Source organism: Lepisosteus oculatus, chromosome 14 (genome assembly GCF_040954835.1).
Source record: "Lepisosteus oculatus isolate fLepOcu1 chromosome 14, fLepOcu1.hap2, whole genome shotgun sequence".
In the NCBI taxonomy this organism is placed as follows: domain Eukaryota; kingdom Metazoa; phylum Chordata; class Actinopteri; order Semionotiformes; family Lepisosteidae; genus Lepisosteus; species Lepisosteus oculatus.
The window spans coordinates 39,238,835-39,256,795 of NC_090709.1; the positions used below are offsets into that span (position 1 = coordinate 39,238,835).

Genomic DNA, 17,961 nt, shown 5'->3' on the forward strand with positions numbered 1-17,961 from the left:
AGGAGTCTACAGAGAGAGACACCAGAGTCTAGAGCAGTCAGGAGTCTAGAGAGAGAGACACCAGAGTCTGGAGCAGCCAGGAGTCTAGAGAGAGAAACACCAGAGTCTGGAGCAGTCAGGAGTCTACAGAGAGAGACACCAGAGTCTGGAGCAGTCAGGAGTCTAGAGAGAGAGACACCAGAGTCTAGAGCAGTCAGGAGTCTACAGAGAGAAACACCAGAGTCTGGAGCAGTCAGGAGTCTACAGAGAGAGACACCAGAGTCTAGAGCAGTCAGGAGTCTACAGAGAGAGACACCAGAGTCTGGAGCAGCCAGGAGTCTACAGAGAGAAACATCAGAGTCTGGAGCAGCCAGGAGTCTACAGAGAGAGACATCAGAGTCTAGAGCAGTCAGGAGTCTACAGAGAGAAACACCAGAGTCTAGAGCAGTCAGGAGTCTACAGAGAGAGACATCAGAGTCTGGAGCAGTCAGGAGTCTACAGAGAGAAACATCAGAGTCTGGAGCAGTCAGGAGTCTACAGAGAGAAACATCAGAGTCTGGAGCAGTCAGGAGTCTACAGAGAGAAACAAAAAGTCTAGAGCAGTCAGGAGTCTACAGAGAGAAACACCAGAGTCTGGAGCAGTCAGGAGTCTACAGAGAGAGACACCAGAGTCTGGAGCAGTCAGGAGTCTACAGAGAGAGACACCAGAGTCTGGAGCAGTCAGGAGTCTACAGAGAGAAACACCAGAGTCTGGAGCAGTCAGGAGTCTACAGAGAGAGACACCAGAGTCTGGAGCAGTCAGGAGTCTACAGAGAGAGACACCAGAGTCTGGAGCAGCCAGGAGTCTAGAGAGAGAGACACCAGAGTCTAGAGCAGTCAGGAGTCTACAGAGAGAGACACCAGAGTCTGGAGCAGTCAGGAGTCTAGAGAGAGAGACACCAGAGTCTGGAGCAGTCAGGAGTCTAGAGAGAGAAACACCAGAGTCTGGAGCAGTCAGGAGTCTACAGAGAGAGACACCAGAGTCTGGAGCAGTCAGGAGTCTAGAGAGAGAGACACCAGAGTCTAGAGCAGTCAGGAGTCTACAGAGAGAAACACCAGAGTCTGGAGCAGTCAGGAGTCTACAGAGAGAGACACCAGAGTCTAGAGCAGTCAGGAGTCTACAGAGAGAGACACCAGAGTCTGGAGCAGTCAGGAGTCTACAGAGAGAGACACCAGAGTCTGGAGCAGTCAGGAGTCTACAGAGAGAAACACCAGAGTCTGGAGCAGTCAGGAGTCTACAGAGAGAGACACCAGAGTCTGGAGCCGTCAGGAGTCTACAGAGAGAGACATCAGAGTCTAGAGCAGTCAGGAGTCTACAGAGAGAGACACCAGAGTCTGGAGCAGTCAGGAGTCTACAGAGAGAGACACCAGAGTCTAGAGCAGTCAGGAGTCTACAGAGAGAGACACCAGAGTCTGGAGCAGTCAGGAGTCTACAGAGAGAAACACCAGAGTCTGGAGCAGTCAGGAGTCTACAGAGAGAAACACCAGAGTCTGGAGCAGTCAGGAGTCTACAGAGAGAAACACCAGAGTCTGGAGCAGTCAGGAGTCTAGAGAGAGAAACACCAGAGTCTAGAACAGCCAGGAGTCTACAGAGAGAGACACCAGAGTCTGGAGCAGCCAGGAGTCTACAGAGAGAGACACCAGAGTCTGGAGCAGTCAGGAGTCTACAGAGAGAGACACCAGAGTCTAGAGCAGTCAGGAGTCTACAGAGAGAGACACCAGAGTCTAGAGCAGTCAGGAGTCTACAGAGAGAGACACCAGAGTCTAGAGCAGTCAGGAGTCTACAGAGAGAGACACCAGAGTCTAGAGCAGTCAGGAGTCTACAGAGAGAGACACCAGAGTCTGGAGCAGTCAGGAGTCTACAGAGAGAGACACCAGAGTCTAGAGCAGTCAGGAGTCTACAGAGAGAGACACCAGAGTCTGGAGCAGTCAGGAGTCTACAGAGAGAGACACCAGAGTCTAGAGCAGTCAGGAGTCTACAGAGAGAGACACCAGAGTCTGGAGCAGTCAGGAGTCTACAGAGAGAGACACCAGAGTCTGGAGCAGTCAGGAGTCTACAGAGAGAAACATCAGAGTCTGGAGCAGTCAGGAGTCTACAGAGAGAAACACCAGAGTCTAGAGCAGTCAGGAGTCTACAGAGAGAAACACCAGAGTCTGGAGCAGTCAGGAGTCTACAGAGAGAGACACCAGAGTCTGGAGCAGTCAGGAGTCTACAGAGAGAGACACCAGAGTCTGGAGCAGTCAGGAGTCTACAGAGAGAAACACCAGAGTCTGGAGCAGTCAGGAGTCTACAGAGAGAAACATCAGAGTCTGGAGCAGTCAGGAGTCTACAGAGAGAAACACCAGAGTCTGGAGCAGTCAGGAGTCTACAGAGAGAGACACCAGAGTCTGGAGCAGTCAGGAGTCTACAGAGAGAAACACCAGAGTCTAGAGCAGTCAGGAGTCTACAGAGAGAGACACCAGAGTCTAGAGCAGTCAGGAGTCTACAGAGAGAAACACCAGAGTCTAGAGCAGTCAGGAGTCTACAGAGAGAGACACCAGAGTCTGGAGCAGTCAGGAGTCTACAGAGAGAAACACCAGAGTCTGGAGCAGTCAGGAGTCTACAGAGAGAAACACCAGAGTCTGGAGCAGGGAGAAGGTTATTTCAGTGTAGTTTCCAGGTGACGAGGGCGGCCGGTCCCGTCTCGGAGTTCGAGTCCCAGGGGTCTCGGTCCCAGGCCTGCGTGCGAGAGAAGCCCATCTCGGGGGACTCGCTGCAGGGAGACGATACTGTTCAGCCGGTGAGCGGACTGGACGAAAGATGGCAGCAGATGGGGGCACCAAGCATTATCTGTCAGCAAACCAATACAGAGAGAGCAGAATGTCAGCACCCTTTACTTCCTTCCTTCCTTCACACATGTCTCTTCCTGGACAGTCGACAGGAGCTGAGTCGTCCCTCACGGGTGAGAAACAGCCCTGTCCTGTATTGATCAGTCCAGCTCCTGGCTTTCTACAGCGAGATGAGTCTATTTGGTATTCGTGAGGAGGGCCTGTGACGTCGGCCAGTCCGCTGCCGCTGCCGCTGTCTCCTCCAGCCCACCAGGCGGCGCTGTCGCACGTCCAAGCATGACGCGCCACGCCGCCGGAAGTCCGGCTGCGTCGCTTCCGGCGTCAAGATGGCCGCCAGCTAGGAGCGCCCAGCCAGGCACTTTTGTTTACATTCCTCCCGATTGTGTTTCGTTGCGGACACGGAGGTGGCGGGGAGGGAAAAACAAAATTGCCCACGGAAGAAATAAAATCCCGAAGGAAGCGCAGCGAAAGCGAAGCGCCTTCTGTGGCGCAGAGCAGGACGGGCCGCGGAGCGGAGGAGCGACGCGACACCGAGTTGGGAGAAACTTCGACCGCAGCGGCCGCGTCTCCCGGCCTGAGTGGGTGTGGAAGTGTCTCGTCTCCTATCTGTCCCCGAGTGAGTGTGGAAGTGTCTCGTCTCTGCTCCCGAGTGGGTGTGGGAGTGTCTCGTCTCCCGGCCCGAGTGGGTGTGGAAGTGTCTCGTCTCCCGGCCCGAGTGAGTGTGGAAGTGTCTCGTCTCTGTTCCCGAGTGAGTGTGGAAGTGTCTCGTCTCGTCTCCCGGCCCGAGTGGGTGTGGAAGTGTCTCGTCTCGTCTCGTCTCGTCTCCCGGCCCGAGTGGGTGTGGAAGTGTCTCGTCTCGTCTCGTCTCCCGCCCCGAGTGAGTGTGGAAGTGTCTCGTCTCCCGGCCCCAGTGAGTGTGGAATTGTAGCGTCGCGTATCGGGTGGGTTTGGACACTCCCAGTGCACAGCAGTCTGCTGGTCCACTCCGGCTTTTACAGACGGTTGTATGCAGCTGTGAACTGTAAGTCTCATGGGCGACACTGGAAGACCTGGAGCGGATCAGACTGCTGCGCACTGGGAGTCTGACTGACAGCACTGTCACACCTGGAGCGGATCAGACTGCTGCGCACTGGGAGTCTGACTGACAGCACTGTCACACCTGGAGCGGATCAGACTGCTGCACACTGGGAGTCTGACAGCACTGTCACACCTGGAGCGGATCAGACTGCTGCACACTGGGAGTCTGACAGCACTGTCACACCTGGAGCGGATCAGACTGCTGCACACTGGGAGTCTGACTGACAGCACTGTCACACCTGGAGCGGATCAGACTGCTGCGCACTGGGAGTCTGACTGACAGCACTGTCACACCTGGAGCGGATCAGACTGCTGCGCACTGGGAGTCTGACTGACAGCACTGTCACACCTGGAGCGGATCAGACTGCTGCGCACTGGGAGTCTGACTGACAGCACTGTCACACCTGGAGCGGATCAGACTGCTGCGCACTGGGAGTCTGACTGACAGCACTGTCAGACCTGGAGCGGATCAGACTGCTGCGCACTGGGAGTCTGACTGACAGCACTGTCACACCTGGAGCGGATCAGACTGCTGCGCACTGGGAGTCTGACTGACAGCACTGTCACACCTGGAGCGGATCAGACTGCTGCGCACTGGGAGTCTGACTGACAGCACTGTCACACCTGGAGCGGATCAGACTGCTGCGCACTGGGAGTCAGACTGACAGCACTGTCACACCTGGAGCGGATCAGACTGCTGCGCACTGGGAGTCTGACAGCACTGTCAGACCTGGAGCGGATCAGACTGCTGCACTGTCACACCTGGAGCGGATCAGACTGCTGCGCACTGGGAGTCTGACTGACAGCACTGTCACACCTGGAGCGGATCAGACTGCTGCGCACTGGGAGTCTGACAGCACTGTCAGACCTGGAGCGGATCAGACTGCTGCACTGTCACACCTGGAGCGGATCAGACTGCTGCGCACTGGGAGTCTGACTGACAGCACTGTCACACCTGGAGCGGATCAGACTGCTGCACACTGGGAGTCTGACTGACAGCACTGTCACACCTGGAGCGGATCAGACTGCTGCGCACTGGGAGTCTGACAGCACTGTCACACCTGGAGCGGATCAGACTGCTGCACACTGGGAGTCTGACTGACAGCACTGTCACACCTGGAGCGGATCAGACTGCTGCGCACTGGGAGTCTGACTGACAGCACTGTCACACCTGGAGCGGATCAGACTGCTGCGCACTGGGAGTCTGACTGACAGCACTGTCACACCTGGAGCGGATCAGACTGCTGCGCACTGGGAGTCTGACTGACAGCACTGTCACACCTGGAGCGGATCAGACTGCTGCGCACTGGGAGTCTGACTGACAGCACTGTCACACCTGGAGCGGATCAGACTGCTGCGCACTGGGAGTCTGACTGACAGCACTGTCACACCTGGAGCGGATCAGACTGCTGCGCACTGGGAGTCTGACTGACAGCACTGTCACACCTGGAGCGGATCAGACTGCTGCGCACTGGGAGTCTGACTGACAGCACTGTCACACCTGGAGCGGATCAGACTGCTGCACACTGGGAGTCTGACAGCACTGTCACACCTGGAGCGGATCAGACTGCTGCGCACTGGGAGTCTGACTGACAGCACTGTCACACCTGGAGCGGATCAGACTGCTGCGCACTGGGAGTCTGACTGACAGCACTGTCACACCTGGAGCGGATCAGACTGCTGCGCACTGGGAGTCTGACTGACAGCACTGTCACACCTGGAGCGGATCAGACTGCTGCGCACTGGGAGTCTGACTGACAGCACTGTCACACCTGGAGCGGATCAGACTGCTGCGCACTGGGAGTCTGACTGACAGCACTGTCACACCTGGAGCGGATCAGACTGCTGCACACTGGGAGTCTGACAGCACTGTCACACCTGGAGCGGATCAGACTGCTGCGCACTGGGAGTCTGACTGACAGCACTGTCACACCTGGAGCGGATCAGACTGCTGCGCACTGGGAGTCTGACTGACAGCACTGTCACACCTGGAGCGGATCAGACTGCTGCACTGTCACACCTGGAGCTGTGAGTCTGATGGCACTTTCTCTATTTTGTCTCCTCAGGGACAAGAAACAACATGGCCACCCCAGCAACAGCACAGAACCCCAACAAGACGTGGGAGCTGAGTCTGTATGAGTTACACAGAACTCCGCAGGTAAGAGGGAGCTGTCTGTCTCTGGGAACTCGTGTCCAGTCAGTGTGTGTGTATGAACCCCTCTCTCTCAGTGCAGTGTTCATGTACTGGAGTGTCCAGTCAGTGTGTCTGTATGAACCCCTCTCTCTCTCAGTGCAGTGTTCATGTACTGGAGTGTCCAGTCAGTGTGTCTGTATGAACCCCTCTCTCTCTCAGTGCAGTGTTCATGTCCTGGAGTGTCCAGTCAGGGTGTGTGTATGAACCCCTCTCTCTCTCAGTGCAGTGTTCATGTACTGGAGTGTCCAGTCAGTGTGTCTGTATGAACCCCTCTCTCTCTCAGTGCAGTGTTCATGTACTGGAGTGTCCAGTCAGTGTGTGTGTATGAACCCCTCTCTCTCTCAGTGCAGTGTTCATGTACTGGAGTGTCCAGTCAGTGTGTCTGTATGAACCCCTCTCTCTCTCAGTGCAGTGTTCATGTCCTGGAGTGTCCAGTCAGGGTGTGTGTATGAACCCCTCTCTCTCTCAGTGCAGTGTTCATGTACTGGAGTGTCCAGTCAGGGTGTGTGTATGAACCCCTCTCTCTCTCCTGTGCAGGAGGCGATCATGGACGGGACAGAAATCGCTGTCTCTCCCCGCAGTCTCCACAGTGAGCTCATGTGCCCCATCTGCCTGGACATGCTGAAGAACACCATGACCACCAAGGAGTGTCTCCATCGCTTCTGCTCCGACTGCATCGTCACTGCGCTGCGGTCAGGGTACGAGCCAGCCTCCTCTGCACAGGGTGACACCCAGCGTCTGCCTGCCTGCCTGTCTGTCTGTCTGGGCCGCTGGCCCTGTCAATAACCCCTCTGTCTCCAGTGTGATGATCCCTGTGGGTTAACCCCTCTGTCTCTCTCCGGGGTGATGATCCCTGTGGGTTAACCCCTCTGTCTCTCTCCGGGGTGACGATCCCTGTGGATGAACCCCCCTGTCTCTCTCCGGGGTGACGATCCCTGTGGATGAACCCCTCTGTCTCCAGTGTGATGATCCCTGTGGGTTAACCCCTCTGTCTCTCTCCGGGGTGATGATCCCTGTGGACTAACCCCCCTGTCTCTCCCTGTGGACGACCCCCCTGTCTCTCCAGGAACAAGGAGTGCCCGACCTGCAGGAAGAAGCTGGTGTCGAAGCGCTCCCTGCGGCCCGACCCGAACTTCGACGCCCTGATCTCCAAGATCTACCCCAGCCGGGACGAGTACGAGGCCCACCAGGACCGGGTGCTGGCCCGGCTCAGCCGGCTGCACAACCAGCAGGCGCTGAGCTCCAGCATCGAGGAGGGGCTCAAGATGCAGGCCATGCACAGGTACCGGGCCGCACTGGACTGGCACCGGCGCCGACTGGACTGGACCACACTGGACTGACACAGGTGCTGATCGGACTGGACTGGACCACACTGGACTGGCACCGGCGCCGACTGGACTGGACTGGACCACACTGGACTGGCACAGGCGCCGACTGGACTGGACTGGACCACACTGGACTGACACAGGTGCTGATCGGACTGGACTGGACTGGCCCACAGCGGACTGGACTGGACTGGACCACACTGGATTGGCACAGGCGCCGACTGGACTGGGCCGGGCCTGACTGACACGGGCACCGACTGGACTGGACTGGATCACACTGGATTGGCACAGGCGCCGACTGGACTGGGCCGGGCCTGACTGACACGGGCACCGACTGGACTGGACTGGATCACACTGGACTGACACAGGTGCTGATTGGACTGGACTGGACTGGCCCACAGCGGACTGGACTGGACTGGCCCACAGCGGACTGACACAGGTGCTGATCGGACTGGACTGGACTGGCCCACACTGGACTGACACAGGTGCTGATCGGACTGGACTGGACTGGTGCTGATCGGACTGGACTGGCCCACACTGGACTGACACAGGTGCTGATCGGACTGGACTGGACTGGCCCACACTGGACTGACACAGGTGCTGATCGGACTGGACTGGACTGGCCCACAGCGGACTGACACAGGTGCTGACCGGACTGGCCCGGCCCGGAGCTCCCCAGCGGGCCCGGCGCTGACCCACTCCCCCTCCCCCCCAGGGCCCAGCGGGTCAGGAAGCAGCAGCACGAGAGTGACAACACCACCTTCAGCGGCGGGGAGGACAACTGCGACTCGCGGTCCCACGTGTCCCACGGCTCGGCCCAGAGCGCCGGCGCCGCCCCGCCCGAGGCCGGGCCCAGCCGGCACAAGCGCTCCCGGGCCTCCGACGACTCGGACCGGGCCAGCCCCCCGCCCCACGAGAGCTCGGGCTCCGAGATCGAGCTGGTGTTCTGCCCACACCCCCTGCTGGTGGACAGGGAGCAGTACAGCCAGACCAGGTACTGGAGAGAGGAGTGAGAGAGACAGGAGAGACAGGAGAGACAGGAGAGACGGGAGAGAGAGGAGTGAGAGAGAGGAGAGAGAGATCGAGCTGGTGTTCTGCCCACACCCCCTGCTGGTGGACAGGGAGCAGTACAGCCAGACCAGGTACTGGAGAGAGGAGTGAGAGAGACAGGAGAGACGGGAGAGAGACAGGAGAGAGAGGAGTGAGAGAGAGGAGAGAGAGATCGAGCTGGTGTTCTGCCCACACCCCCTGCTGGTGGACAGGGAGCAGTACAGCCAGACCAGGTACTGGAGAGAGGAGTGAGAGAGAGGAGAGACAGGAGAGACAGGAGAGAGTGGGAGAGAGGAGAGAGATAGAGACAGGATAGAGAGATGACAGGAGAGGGGGACAGGACAGAGAGGAGAGAGAGAGAGGAGAGACAGGAGAGAGTGGGAGACAGGAGAGAGGAGAGAGATAGAGAGATGACAGGAGAGGGGGACAGGACAGAGAGGAGAGACAGGAGAGAGTGGGAGACAGGAGAGAGGAGAGAGATAGAGACAGGATAGAGAGATGACAGGAGAGGGGGACAGGACAGAGAGGAGACAGAGAGGAGAGAGACAGGACTCACTCCCTGACTGTCTCTTTTTCTCTGACTGTCTCCCTGTCTCCCTCTCTCTCCCTGCGTCTCCCTTCCCACCTGTCTCTCTCTCTCTCTCCCCCTCCCTCCCTGTCTCTCTCTCTCTCCCCCTCTCTTCTACCCTGCCCTTCTCTCTCTCCCCCTCCCTCCCTGCCTGTCTCTCTCTCTCTCTCCCGCCCGTCTCCCTGTCTCTCTCTCAGGTACGTCAAGACGACAGCCAACGCCACAGTGGACCACCTGTCCAAGTACCTGGCCCTGCGCATCGCGCTGGAGGAGAGACAGGCGGACAGGCAGGCGGGGGGCGAGGGGGGCGAGGGGGGCGCCGGCGCGGCCAGCCTGCAGGACGTCAGCGAGAAGCAGTACACCATCTACATCACCACCACAGCGGGGCAGTTCACCGTGAGTGTCCCCCCCTCCTGTCCTCTCCTCTCCCCCCCTCCTGTCCTCTCTCCCTCTCTCCTGTCCCCTCCTTTCCCCTCTCCTGTCCCCTCCTTTCCCCTCTCCTGTCCCCTCTCCCCCTCTCCTGTCCTCTCTCCCCCTCTCCTGTCCTCTCTCCCCCCCTCCTGTCCTCTCTCCCTCTCTCCTGTCCTCTCTCCCTCTCTCCTGTCCCCTCCTTTCCCCTCTCCTGTCCTCTCTCCCCCTCTCCTGTCCTCTCCCCCTCTCCTGTCCTCTCTCCCTCTCCTGTCCCCTCCTTTCCCCTCTCCTGTCCCCTCCTTTCCCCTCTCCTGTCCTCTCTCCCCCTCTCCTGTCCTCTCTCCCTCTTCTGTCCTCTCTCCCCCTCTCCTGTCCTCTCCCCCTCTCCTGTCCTCTCCTTTCCCCTCTCCTGTCCTCTCTCCCCCTCTCCTGTCCTCTCCTTTCCCCTCTCCTGTCCTCTCTCCCCCTCTCCTGTCCTCTCCCCCCCTCCTGTCCTCTCTCCCTGTCCTGTCTCCTCCTGTTCTATCTCTCACTCTGACAGTGAGACAGGTTCTCTCACTCTCTGACGGTGAGACAGGTTCTCTCTCTGACAGACACTCAATGGCTCTCTCTCTCTGACAGTGAGACAGGTCCTCTCTCTCTCTCTGACAGTGAGGCAGGTCCTCTCCCCCTCTCCTGTCCTCTCTCCCTCTCCTGTCCCCTCCTTTCCCCTCTCCTGTCCTCTCCCCCCCTCCTGTCCTCTCCTTTCCCCTCTCCTGTCCTCTCTCCCCCCCTCCTGTCCTCTCTCTCCCCCTCCTGTCCTCTCTCCCTGTCCTGTCTCCTCCTGTTCTATCTCTCACTCTGACAGTGAGGCAGGTTCTCTCACTCTCTGACGGTGAGACAGGTTCTCTCTCTGACAGACACTCAATGGCTCTCTCTCTCTCTGACAGTGAGGCAGGTCCTCTCTCTCTCTCGCTGACAGTGAGACAGGTCCTCTCTCTCTCTCGCTGACAGTGAGACAGGTCCTCTCTCTCTCTCTCTCACAGACGCTCAATGGCTCTCTCACTCTGGAGCTCGTGAACGAGAAGTTTTGGAAGGTCAGCAAACCCCTCGAGCTGTACTACGCCCCCACCAAGGAGCAGAAGTGAGGGAGGGGTCCAGCTCTCACCCTGTCTCACCCCTCCTGCGTCTGGACAGACAAGTTTTGCTCTGCTCTACGAGATGGAAGCTGATTCTGGAGTTTTCTACAGCCTGTTTTATACCGAAGGAATAAATCTGTCCTCTCTCTCTGTACAGTGTCTCTCTGTCCTCTCTCTGTGTACAGTCTCCCTCTGTCCTCTCCTTTTCTCTGTACAGCGTGTCTCTCTGTCCTCTCTCGCTGTAGTATGTCTCTCGGTCCTCTCTCTCTGTACAGTGTCTCTCTGTCCTCTCTGTGTACAGTCTCTCTCTGTCTCTATACAGTGTCTCCCTCTGTCCTCTTTTTCTCTGTACAGTGCGTCTCTCTGTACTCTGTCTCTCATTGTCCTCTCTCGCTGTAGTGTGTCTCTCTCTGTACAGTGTGTAACACCTGTCTCTTTCTCCCAGCCTGTGTGCAGGGTGTCTGTCCTGCCCGTCTCTCTCTCTTTACAGTGTGTTATCACAGAGCTCTGTCTCTCTCTCTCTGTACAGTGTTATCACAGAGCCCTGTCTCTCTCTCTCTGTGCAGTGTTATCACAGAGCCCTGTCTCTCTCTCTCTGTACAGTGTGTTATCACAGAGCCCTGTCTCTCTCTCTCTGTGCAGTGTGTTATCACAGAGCCCTGTCTCTCCCTCTGTAGTGTGTTATCACAGAGCCCTGTCTCTCTCTCTCTGTGTGCAGTGTGTTATCACAGAGCCCTGTCTCTCTCTCTCTGTACAGTGTGTTATCAGAGCCCTGTCTCTCTCTCTGTACAGTGTTTTCAGAGCCCTGTCTCTCTCTCTGCGCAGTGTTATCTCCGAGCTGACTGACACACTGACGCTCTGACACATTGACGTACACACTGACTCTGACACATTGACACTGACTGAAATATTGACACACTGACTGAAACACTGACATTAACGTACACACTGACTCTCTGACACATTGACACTCTGACACTGACTGACTGAAACACTGACACACTGAAGTACACACTTATTGACACTCTGACACTGAAACACTGACACATTGACACTCTGACACTGACTGACTGAAACACTGACACACTGAAGTACACACTGACGCACTGATTAAAACACACTTGCGCCCCGACACACAGCCCCCTCCCTGTGCTGAGCTGATCCCTCTGGTAGAGACACACTAGTCCTGCGTCTGTCTGCTCCCGTCCCACAATAAACTTTTCTAGAAGCGCAGACCCTCTCGGTCTCGTTATTGGGGGAGGTGGCCCTCGCCCCCGGTAGTGCTGTAGTGCGTGTGTGTGTGTGCGTGGTGTCTGGTCGGACGGGCGGGTGCGTGCTTTCCCGTGTGCGGAGGCCCTGCAGGAAGTGCCCACCTGCGCCACTTCCTGCCTCTGCGGGAGCACACCGAGGGGGCGGGCCCAGCTCCCCGATTGGCCGAGGCAGAGAGGAAGGGCAGAGGCCGCTCCCCGATTGGCTGGGCCTGCGTCACCTGCGGGATGGAGCCAAACGCCGCCCTGCTGGGGAGACACCGGAAGAGCAGAGGGGCAGGGGCGCCCCCCGCTGGCAGGTGGGTGACACCAGTACCCCCCCTCCCAGGGGCGCAGCTGAAAGGGGGGCGGGGTTTGAGTCCAGGCCTCTCGGACAGCGTACTCCCACTGGCGGGGTGGAGGAGCCCCAGCCCGAGCAGTACAGGGTCACGGGCCCCAGCAAGAGACCCCCCGTCTCTCTGTGAAGGACTGGGCTCACAGCGGCCCCCGTCCTCCTCCAGCCCAGCTCCTGCAGGGAGTCCTCCGGTCCCAGCGACTGTCCACAGTGAGGCATCTGTGTGTGTGCACACTGTCCCAGGTCTGGCACTGTCCTCTGTGTGTGTGTGCACACTGTCCCAGGTCTGGCACTGTCCTGTGTGAGTTTGTGTGCACTGTTGCAGGTCTGGCACTGTCTGTGTCTGTCTGTGCGCTGTCCCAGGTCTGGCACTGTCCTGTGTGTGTGTGAGTGAGTGAGAGAGAGAGAGCACTGTCCCAGGTCTGGCACTGTCCTGTGTGTGTGTGTACGCTGTCCCAGGTCTGGCACTGTCCTGTGTGTGTGTGTGTGCACTGTCCCAGGTCTGGCACTGTCGTGTGTGTGTTTATTGTATAATCCAGTGTATTCTTAACGCGATGTTGGATTATATGGTAGTTGCAGTTTGGTGTGGCGATGCCAAAAGCAACTCTCCACCCTTTTGGAGGGACACTGAAGTGATAGCTGAATAGCACAGCTTGGGACAAAACACCAGGCCCAAGCAGGAGCTTCCCCCAACCCCTCAGGGTCACGACACAGCCGGAGCGAGCTCCCCCCTACCCCACACCTGATCGAGGGCCACGCTCCCCCTGTGCCAGATGACTGAGCGGCGCGAGCCCCCACCCCCACAGACCACACACCAGGCAGAGGGCAGACACAGACGTGAGTGTGCTGGGCACGTTTATTGAGGAGGACAGAGGGACAGAGTTTACTTCTTCTTGGACACACCCACAGTGCGACCCCTTCTTCCAGTGGTCTTCGTGTGCTGACCTCTCACACGCAGGCTGAAACACAGAGAGAGAGAGAGGGGTTCATACACACACACTGACTGGACACTCCAGTACATGAACACTGCACTGAGAGAGAGAGGGGTTCATACACACACACTGACTGGACACTCCAGTACATGAACACTGCACTGAGAGAGAGAGGGGTTCATACACACACACTGACTGGACACTCCAGTACATGAACACTGCACTGAGAGAGAGAGGGGTTCACACAGACACACTGACTGGACACTCCAGTACATGAACACTGCACTGAGAGAGAGAGGGGTTCACACACACACTGACTGGACACTCCAGTACATGAACACTGCACTGAGAGAGAGAGAGGGGGGTTAGTAAAGAGGGGAGATGGGATGTCCAAGTGTCTCTTACCCCCAGAAGTGTCTCAGTCCCCGATGAGCCCTGATCTTCTTCAGTCTCTCCAGGTCTTCTCTCAGCTTGTTGTCCAGGCCGTTAGCAAGAACCTGCGAGACAGCACAACGCCAGGTCACCCCACAACACGCCCAACTGTACCCCACTGTTCTCTATAGTAGAGTGCAGTCTAGAGACCCGTACCCCAGTGGTCTGTATAGCCTGCAGCCCCACAAGGGGGCACTGTAGATACCCGTACCCCAGTGGTCTGTATAGCCTGCAGCCCCACAAGGGGGCACTGGAGAGATCCGTACCCCAGTGGTCTGTATAGCCTGCAGCCCCACAAGGGGGCACTGGAGAGATCCGTACCCCAGTGGTCTGTATAGCCTGCAGCCCCACAAGGGGGCACTGTAGATACCCCAGTGGTCTGTATAGCCTGCAGCCCCACAAGGGGGCACCGTAGATACCCCAGTGGTCTGTATAGCCTGCAGCCCCACAAGGGGGCACCGTAGATACCTGTACCCCGGTGGTCTGTATAGCCTGCAGCCCCACAAGGGGGCACTGTAGAGACCCATACCCCAGTGGTCTGTATAGCCTGCAGCCCCACAAGGGGGCACTGTAGAGACCCATACCCCAGTGGTCTGTATAGCCTGCAGCCCCACAAGGGGGCACTGTAGAGACCCGTACCCCAGTGAGGAGGGAGCAGTAACTGACCACAGGCCGCAGGGTGCTGCGCCCCCCTCAGGACACTGCAGTCTTACCTGGCTGTATTTTCCATCCTTGATGTCCTTCTGCCTGTTGAGGAACCAGTCTGGGATCTTGTACTGCCTGGGGTTCTGCATGATGGTGATGACTCTCTCCACCTGCCCCCGCCCCAGACACCCCAACACACACAGCAGTGAGCCCCCACACGTCCATCTAGACCCCAACACATCTCCACCTGCCCACCAAGACATCCCCAACTACACCCCAACACACACACACAGCCCCCTCTCCCCCCAGACTCACCTCGTCTTCGGTCAGCTCTCCAGCTCTCTTGTTGAGGTCGATATCAGCCTTCCTCAGAACAACATGGGCATATCGCCGGCCCACCCCCTGAACACACAACAACAACAGGGTCAGTCCAGCGCCCACCCCCTGAACACACAACAACACCAACAGGCTCAGTCCAGCGCCCACCCCCTGAACACACCACACTAGCAGGGTCAGTCCAGAGCCCACCCCCTGAACACAAATAACACCAACCACAGGGTCAGTCCAGCACCCACCCCCTGAACACACCACACCAACAGGGTCAGTCCAGCGCAAACCCCCTGAACACACAACAACACCAACCACAGGGTCAGTCCAGCGCCCACCCCCTGAACACAAATAACACCAACCACAGGGTCAGTCCAGCGCCCACCCCCTGAACACACTACACCAGCAGGGTCAGTCCAGCGCCCACCCCCTGAACACACTACACCAGCAGGGTCAGTCCAGCGCCCACCCCCTGAACACACTACACCAGCAGGGTCAGTCCAGCGCCCACCCCCTGAATACAAATAACACCAGCAGGGTCAGTCCAGCGCCCACCCCCTGAATACAAATAACACCAGCAGGGTCAGTCCAGCGCCCACCCCCTGAATACAAATAACACCAACCACAGGGTCAGTCCAGCGCCCACCCCCTGAACACACCACACCAACAGGGTCAGTTCAGCGCCCACCCCCTGAACACACCACACCAGCAGGGTCAGTCCAGCGCCCACCCCCTGAACACACCACACCAACAGGGTCAGTCCAGAGCCCTGAGCCCAGTCCTGACCCTGAGCACACAGCAGCTCAGTCCAGAGCCCAGTCCTGACCCTGAGCACACAGTCTACACAGAGACCCAGCAAGTCAGCCCTGACCCTGAACACACACCCTCAACACCCAGAGACACAGCAGGTCAGCCCAGAGTTCAGTCCTGACCCTGAACACACAGCAGCTCAGTCCACAGCCCAGCCCTGCCCCTGAACACACAGCGGGTCAGCCCAGAGCCCGGTCCAGTCCGGTCCACTCACAGCCCCGTGTCTCACCTTGATGGCGGTGATGGCGAAGGCGATCTTCCTGCGCCCATCGATGTTGGTGTTGAGAACACGCAGGATGTGCTGGAACTTCTCGGGGATAACGAGTGACTGCGGGTCAGAGAGAGACACAGAGAGACAGGGGGGTTAGCGGGCTCGGCTCGGAGGGAATATGGCCGGATCACACAGCACAGCAGCGAGCGCCAGTTTTAAAACAGACCCGCACCCGGTTCCGACCCAAACCGAGCCGCAGGGCCGGGCAGGGGTCCGGCAGAGGCTGCCCCGCGGCGGCCGGGGCGCCGGCGCCCCCGTGTGCAAGCGATGGCGGCGGATGCCTTGCCGGCTCCCCGGCAGCCCGTCTCCTCTCACCATCTTGTCCGCGGGTCCCGTCGCAAAGAGGCAGAGGCCGCGCTCTCGCGAGACTATATCGCGGGATCTCCGGGGAGGGGCTTCCGGTTCCGGCGCCCGACCGCCGCCGCCCCCTCCCGAATGCCGTCCGGTGGGGAAACACGGACCGAGTTCTTCTTGTGGGCCGCTGTCGCTGCCTTTTTAAGAGGACGGCGCTCTAAGTGGTGGTGGTGGTGGGGAGAAAAAAGAAACGGTTTTAAACGACTCCCCGTGATTCTTTAAAAAAAGAAAAGAAAAGGTCTTCCTTCGGTGCGGAAGAGAGCCGCCGGCCCGGCCCCTGTGCGGCCGGTGTGTCCCCAGGTTTTCCTTCCCCCTCGACTCTGAAACTCGGATCAGCTCGTCGGCACCTTCGCCGGACTGACTTTATTATTTAATATTTTGGTGCCCTCCGGGCCAGCGGGCGCTGGGTTTACGACGCCATTGGCTGTACTGTTGCGCGGTGCACTGGGGACTGACATGGCTTTCGAAGGCTGCGTGTTTCACTGTGGCGTTAAAAGCAGTTTCCCCCCTGATGGGCACAGAGGGGTCCGTTCTGCCTGGTGTTGGGGACAGTTTCCTCACCGAGAGAGGCGTTTGGACTGCGGGGTACCTTCGTGTGCGGAGAGCCACAGTTATACCCCACTGACAGGGAGCTGGAAACCCCTCCGCCAGCCCGGCCAGCCCGTCCGGGACCGGGACCGGGACCGGGACCGGACACAGCCGGTAGTGTTGGGTCCGTCCCAGTGTGTTCACACGATCCCGCCCCGTGTGTTTGTCCTCTGCACGAGTGCGAGGAAACGCTTCCGCGCCCGTCCGCTCCAGTCCAAAGACATGAAATAAATCGCCACAAACATCAACACGGAACAGCCGCAGCGACAACGAGAAGTTTAATAACACACGACTTGGATAACACATCCGTGTGAGCCAGCGGGAGGGGCAGAGTTCAGTAATCTGACAGCTGGAGGGGAAGAAGCCGTCTCTGAAGCTGGAAGTCTGCGCCTTTAATAATAATAATAATCATAATAATAATAATGAACTTTATTTTATATAGCGCCTTTAAGGTGGATGCTGCACATTGGTGGTGGTGGAGGGGAGTCCCCATTACCTGTAAAGCGCTTTGAGTGGAGTGTCCAGAAAAAGCGCTATATAAGTAAAAGCAATTATTAATTATTATTATTTAAAGGTGGCTTCTCAAAGCGCTTTACAGAATGACAGCAACAATAAATCCCCCCCAAAAATAGCTCCTATAACGCTGACCGGAGGGAAGGAGGGAGATAAAGTGAGGAACCGGGATGGCTGGTGTCCTGAACGATACTCCCAGCCTTCCTGAGACAGCGGGTAGTACAAATGCCCACCGTACAGGGGAGCTGAACTCTTTTTTTAGATTAAGTTTTTATTTAAACAGCAGAAATACAAGGGGGGAGACAAAATATTAAAACAGATACAAAAATAGACACTTGACAGCCGGAGGAATTCACAATTATAACAGCTAAAAATTAAACTTTTTACATAATTCCACGTGTTCCGACGGAGATTTTGCCTTTTGATTCTTTAAATGTCTAATCGAGTTTAAATAAAAAAAGAATTCTACCTTAAAAGCATTAATAGAGGGAGGATTCGCCAAAATAATTAACAGATTAATTACGAAGACGTATCGTTTATCCAAATCAGGTCTAATAAAATATAAAATAATATAAAAATCTCACAATTTAACATTTAACTTTAAATATTTAACAACAACATTTTGAAAATCTATCCAAAACAATTATGTATATATTTATTAACAATTAACAAACACACGTAACACAGATTCCTCATTCTCATTATTACAAAATACACATCAGTCATCTCGATCGTGTTTGAATCCAGAAAGTGTCAATTTAACCGGATAAAAATCTATGAACAATCTTAAATGTTATTTCTTTAACTTCATCTGAAAGACAGTATCGATCAGTATCATTTATTTTATATTTAAATATACATTTTATTGGAATATATTCCAATTTATTTTATATTCGA

The 17,961-nt window shown here is 56.8% G+C and overlaps 2 protein-coding genes across 2 annotated transcripts; one reads left to right on the forward strand and one right to left on the reverse strand.

Annotated features, from left to right (window-relative positions):
- The first annotated feature begins 2,641 nt into the window (after positions 1-2,641).
- On the forward strand, positions 2,642-11,823 carry LOC138243487 (E3 ubiquitin-protein ligase RING2-B-like). Its single transcript, XM_069199109.1, has 7 exons — positions 2,642-3,463; positions 5,991-6,082; positions 6,656-6,816; positions 7,185-7,400; positions 8,159-8,437; positions 9,259-9,457; positions 10,498-11,823. Exons 1-7 carry the CDS (start codon positions 3,124-3,126, stop codon positions 10,597-10,599), a joined length of 1,389 nt encoding a protein of 462 aa, XP_069055210.1. The 5' UTR covers positions 2,642-3,123; the 3' UTR covers positions 10,600-11,823.
- A 1,207-nt stretch (positions 11,824-13,030) lies between these two features.
- Positions 13,031-16,034, reverse strand: rps18 (ribosomal protein S18). Its single transcript, XM_069199108.1, has 6 exons — positions 15,925-16,034; positions 15,568-15,666; positions 14,517-14,603; positions 14,270-14,371; positions 13,530-13,621; positions 13,031-13,151 (listed from the first exon to the last, which is right to left on the reverse strand). The coding sequence occupies exons 1-6, from the start codon at positions 15,925-15,927 to the stop codon at positions 13,076-13,078; spliced, it is 459 nt and encodes a 152-aa protein (XP_069055209.1). The 5' UTR covers positions 15,928-16,034; the 3' UTR covers positions 13,031-13,075.
- Between the last annotated feature and the right edge of the window lie 1,927 nt (positions 16,035-17,961).

What these genes read in the sequence shown, in the direction of transcription:
- LOC138243487 (XM_069199109.1), top strand. Translation starts at nt 3,124, where the DNA reads ATGACGCGCCACGCCGCCGGAAGTCCGGCTGCGTCGCTTCCGGCGTCA. An exon ending in GAGCAGTACAGCCAGACCAG is followed by an intron (nt 8,438 to 9,258) that starts GTACTGGAGAGA and finishes TCTCTCTCTCAG; the next exon opens with GTACGTCAAGACGACAGCCA. An exon ending in CCACAGCGGGGCAGTTCACC is followed by an intron (nt 9,458 to 10,497) that starts GTGAGTGTCCCC and finishes TCTCTCTCACAG; the next exon opens with ACGCTCAATGGCTCTCTCAC.
- rps18 (XM_069199108.1), bottom strand. An exon ending in TCGCCATCACCGCCATCAAG is followed by an intron (nt 14,604 to 15,567) that starts GTGAGACACGGG and finishes TTGTGTGTTCAG; the next exon opens with GGGGTGGGCCGGCGATATGC. An exon ending in GAGAGCTGACCGAAGACGAG is followed by an intron (nt 14,372 to 14,516) that starts GTGAGTCTGGGG and finishes GGGCGGGGGCAG; the next exon opens with GTGGAGAGAGTCATCACCAT.